At 45.2% G+C, this 2431-nt stretch overlaps 1 protein-coding gene across 1 annotated transcript; it reads left to right on the forward strand.

Moving 5' to 3' along the window:
• The first annotated feature begins 356 nt into the window (after positions 1-356).
• LOC139326990 (xaa-Arg dipeptidase-like) lies at positions 357-2049 on the forward strand. The gene is made up of 2 exons (XM_070956692.1): positions 357-987; positions 1656-2049. Exons 1-2 carry the CDS (start codon positions 481-483, stop codon positions 1806-1808), a joined length of 660 nt encoding a protein of 219 aa, XP_070812793.1. The 5' UTR covers positions 357-480; the 3' UTR covers positions 1809-2049.
• The last annotated feature ends 382 nt before the right edge of the window (positions 2050-2431 follow it).

Here is a 2431-nt window from a genome sequence, read left to right on the forward strand (position 1 = left end):
TCAATGTTGACAGTATCAAGTCTAGTCGTCAGAATGCAACCCTACAGAGAGATTAAAAGGCATGACATTGCAAATTCCATCGCTTTTAGAATCTTACATCATGTTTTCTTTTACATTGTTTACAGTTTCAGTACTTCAGCGCCCCAGTGGTGCAATTCTGGCAGAAGTCCAGTTCAGAAATACTTGTACAGTATAAAATTAAAACAACAACAAAAAAAAACTACTATTCCCAGCAGGCTCCAGGGAAAGAGTTGCGAAATAAACGAGGATATATAAGATGCCTCTCGGGCAACGTGAAGTTCAGACTGCTCGGCGAGTTTCGCAGCCACTAGTCCTTTTTTAGGGGTATTTTTTTTTAATGCAGCGTTATTGTTATTATTATTATTATTATTATTTTTCCTCTCCTCGGAAAGCTGAGAACAGTCCCTCTGCTGCCTTTTATTTTCTCCGGCGCTTCCTTCCTTTTGTCCGACCATTGCAATGAGACCCAACGAAGCAGGGGAGGCGTCGTCCGCCTCGGAGATGCGCTTGGACGAATGGAAGCGATGGGCGGCTGAATGTATCGACGAGTCTTCGCAGCGCCTGGGTGAGCTAAGCCGGGAGATCTGGAGCCACCCGGAGCTGGCTTTCGAGGAACACCAGGCTCACGCCGCCCTGACGCGCTTCTTCGCCGGCCTGCCCGTCTCCTCCTCTTCGGCCGCCTGGTCGGTGCAACGCAATTACAAGTTAGAAACGGCCTTCCGGGCGGACTGGAAATGGGACGGGGCGTCCTGCTCTCCCGCCGAAGCCAGCCAGGGTCTCCCGCAGCCGCCGCCGCTTCGGCTGGCCTTCCTGTGCGAGTACGACGCCCTGCCCTCCATCGGGCACGCCTGCGGGCACAACCTCATCGCCGAAGTGGGAGCCGCCGCCGCACTGGGCCTGAAGGGCGCCCTGGAAAGCCTTCGCCAGAGTCCCGCCGGCCTCCCTCGCCAGGCGCCCGCTGTTAAGGTGAGAAGCTTAGAATAACTTTATTGTCTCTTTAAACGTACAATAATCGACAGACGTTAAAATGAAATTTCGTTGCATACAACTCACAAAGGGTCACCACCTCCAATATACACTACATAAATATGAAGAAGGAAGGAAGGAAGGAAGATAGGAAGGAAGGAAAGGAAGGAAGGAAGATAGGAAGGAAAGGAAGGAAGAGAAAGAAAGAAAGAAGAAAGAAAGAAAGAAAGAAAAAGAGGCAAGTAAGCAAGCAAGCAAGAGACAGAAAGAAAGAAAGAGGCAAGAAAGAAAGAAAGAAAAGAAAAAAAGAAAGAAAAAATTATACATATATTATATGACACAGAAACAACACAGTCTAAGTGAGTCGGCATCTTGGTCCTCTTCACCACCCTCCTTGGTTTTAATGCTAGGGAGCACACGGGATTATAAAGTGCTAACTTTAGATTTTGAGCATATCTCCCCCCTTCCTCCTTCGTTGTTGTTTTGTAAATCTCTTATCTTTATCTAGAAAGCTATGCATTTTGAAAATGTTGTCAGTCTGAGCATAGTGTTGGAAGAGAGGAGCACACGCATCCCAGTAAACAGGCTTTCCCTGGCTGGGATTCCCAGGCGGGATGTGCTGTTGTTGTTTTTCCAGACCCTGATGTCTTCTCATCTTCTCGTTTTAGATCACAGTGCTGGGTACCCCTGCTGAAGAAGATGGAGGAGGCAAAATAGACTTAATTAAAGCTGGGGCTTTTGATAGTTTAGATGTTGTTCTTATGGCTCATCCCTCTCAAGAAGATGCAGCTTATTTACCTGATATTGCCGAACACGAGTGAGTACAGAGGAGTGGGAAAACTTTGCTGAGAGTGTCTGAAAAAGGGTCCTGTGCCTTTTGATCTCCTTTTAGATTCGGAAGGCTGCTCGGAATCCTTTTTCATCTTTTGTGTCAGTTCGTGAACAACACCCTACAACACATTTATGTAATTCAGCAGTAAACTTCTTCATTTTGCCTGTGTTATGCAAAAGTTGAGGTTCTGTGCTCGGTATATAATATCCTGAAGGGTCTCTTTGGGAGGAAAATGGTAGATAATATAGGAGGGAGATCAGAAGTCCATATTTCAGTTTTTATTGCTTTAGAGCCACTTCCATTATTAACATTTTTGTTCCTTTGACTGACAGTTGTAGCAACAGCATGAATTCTTCTTGCTCCTACAGTACTCCTACATTTGAGGAGTCCTACTAAAATGGCCCTTGTTCTTACTCATGGTTAGTACTCATTATTATATTATACCTTACTAGGGAAGCAGCAATGGTCAGAAATAACAATTGCCACCACTGCCAATAATTCACTTGTATTCAGTGTTCCTGTCTTAATATTTGAAGGTGGCAGAATGCCAAACTTTAATCCCCAAAGAGAAAGGAATAATATCTACGATAAGCAAAAGCAACAATTTCTTGC

Source organism: Pituophis catenifer, unplaced genomic scaffold (assembly GCF_029215685.1).
Source record: "Pituophis catenifer annectens isolate HBS135680 unplaced genomic scaffold, rPitCat1.0.hap2 SCAF_485, whole genome shotgun sequence".
In the NCBI taxonomy this organism is placed as follows: Eukaryota; Metazoa; Chordata; class Lepidosauria; order Squamata; family Colubridae; genus Pituophis; species Pituophis catenifer.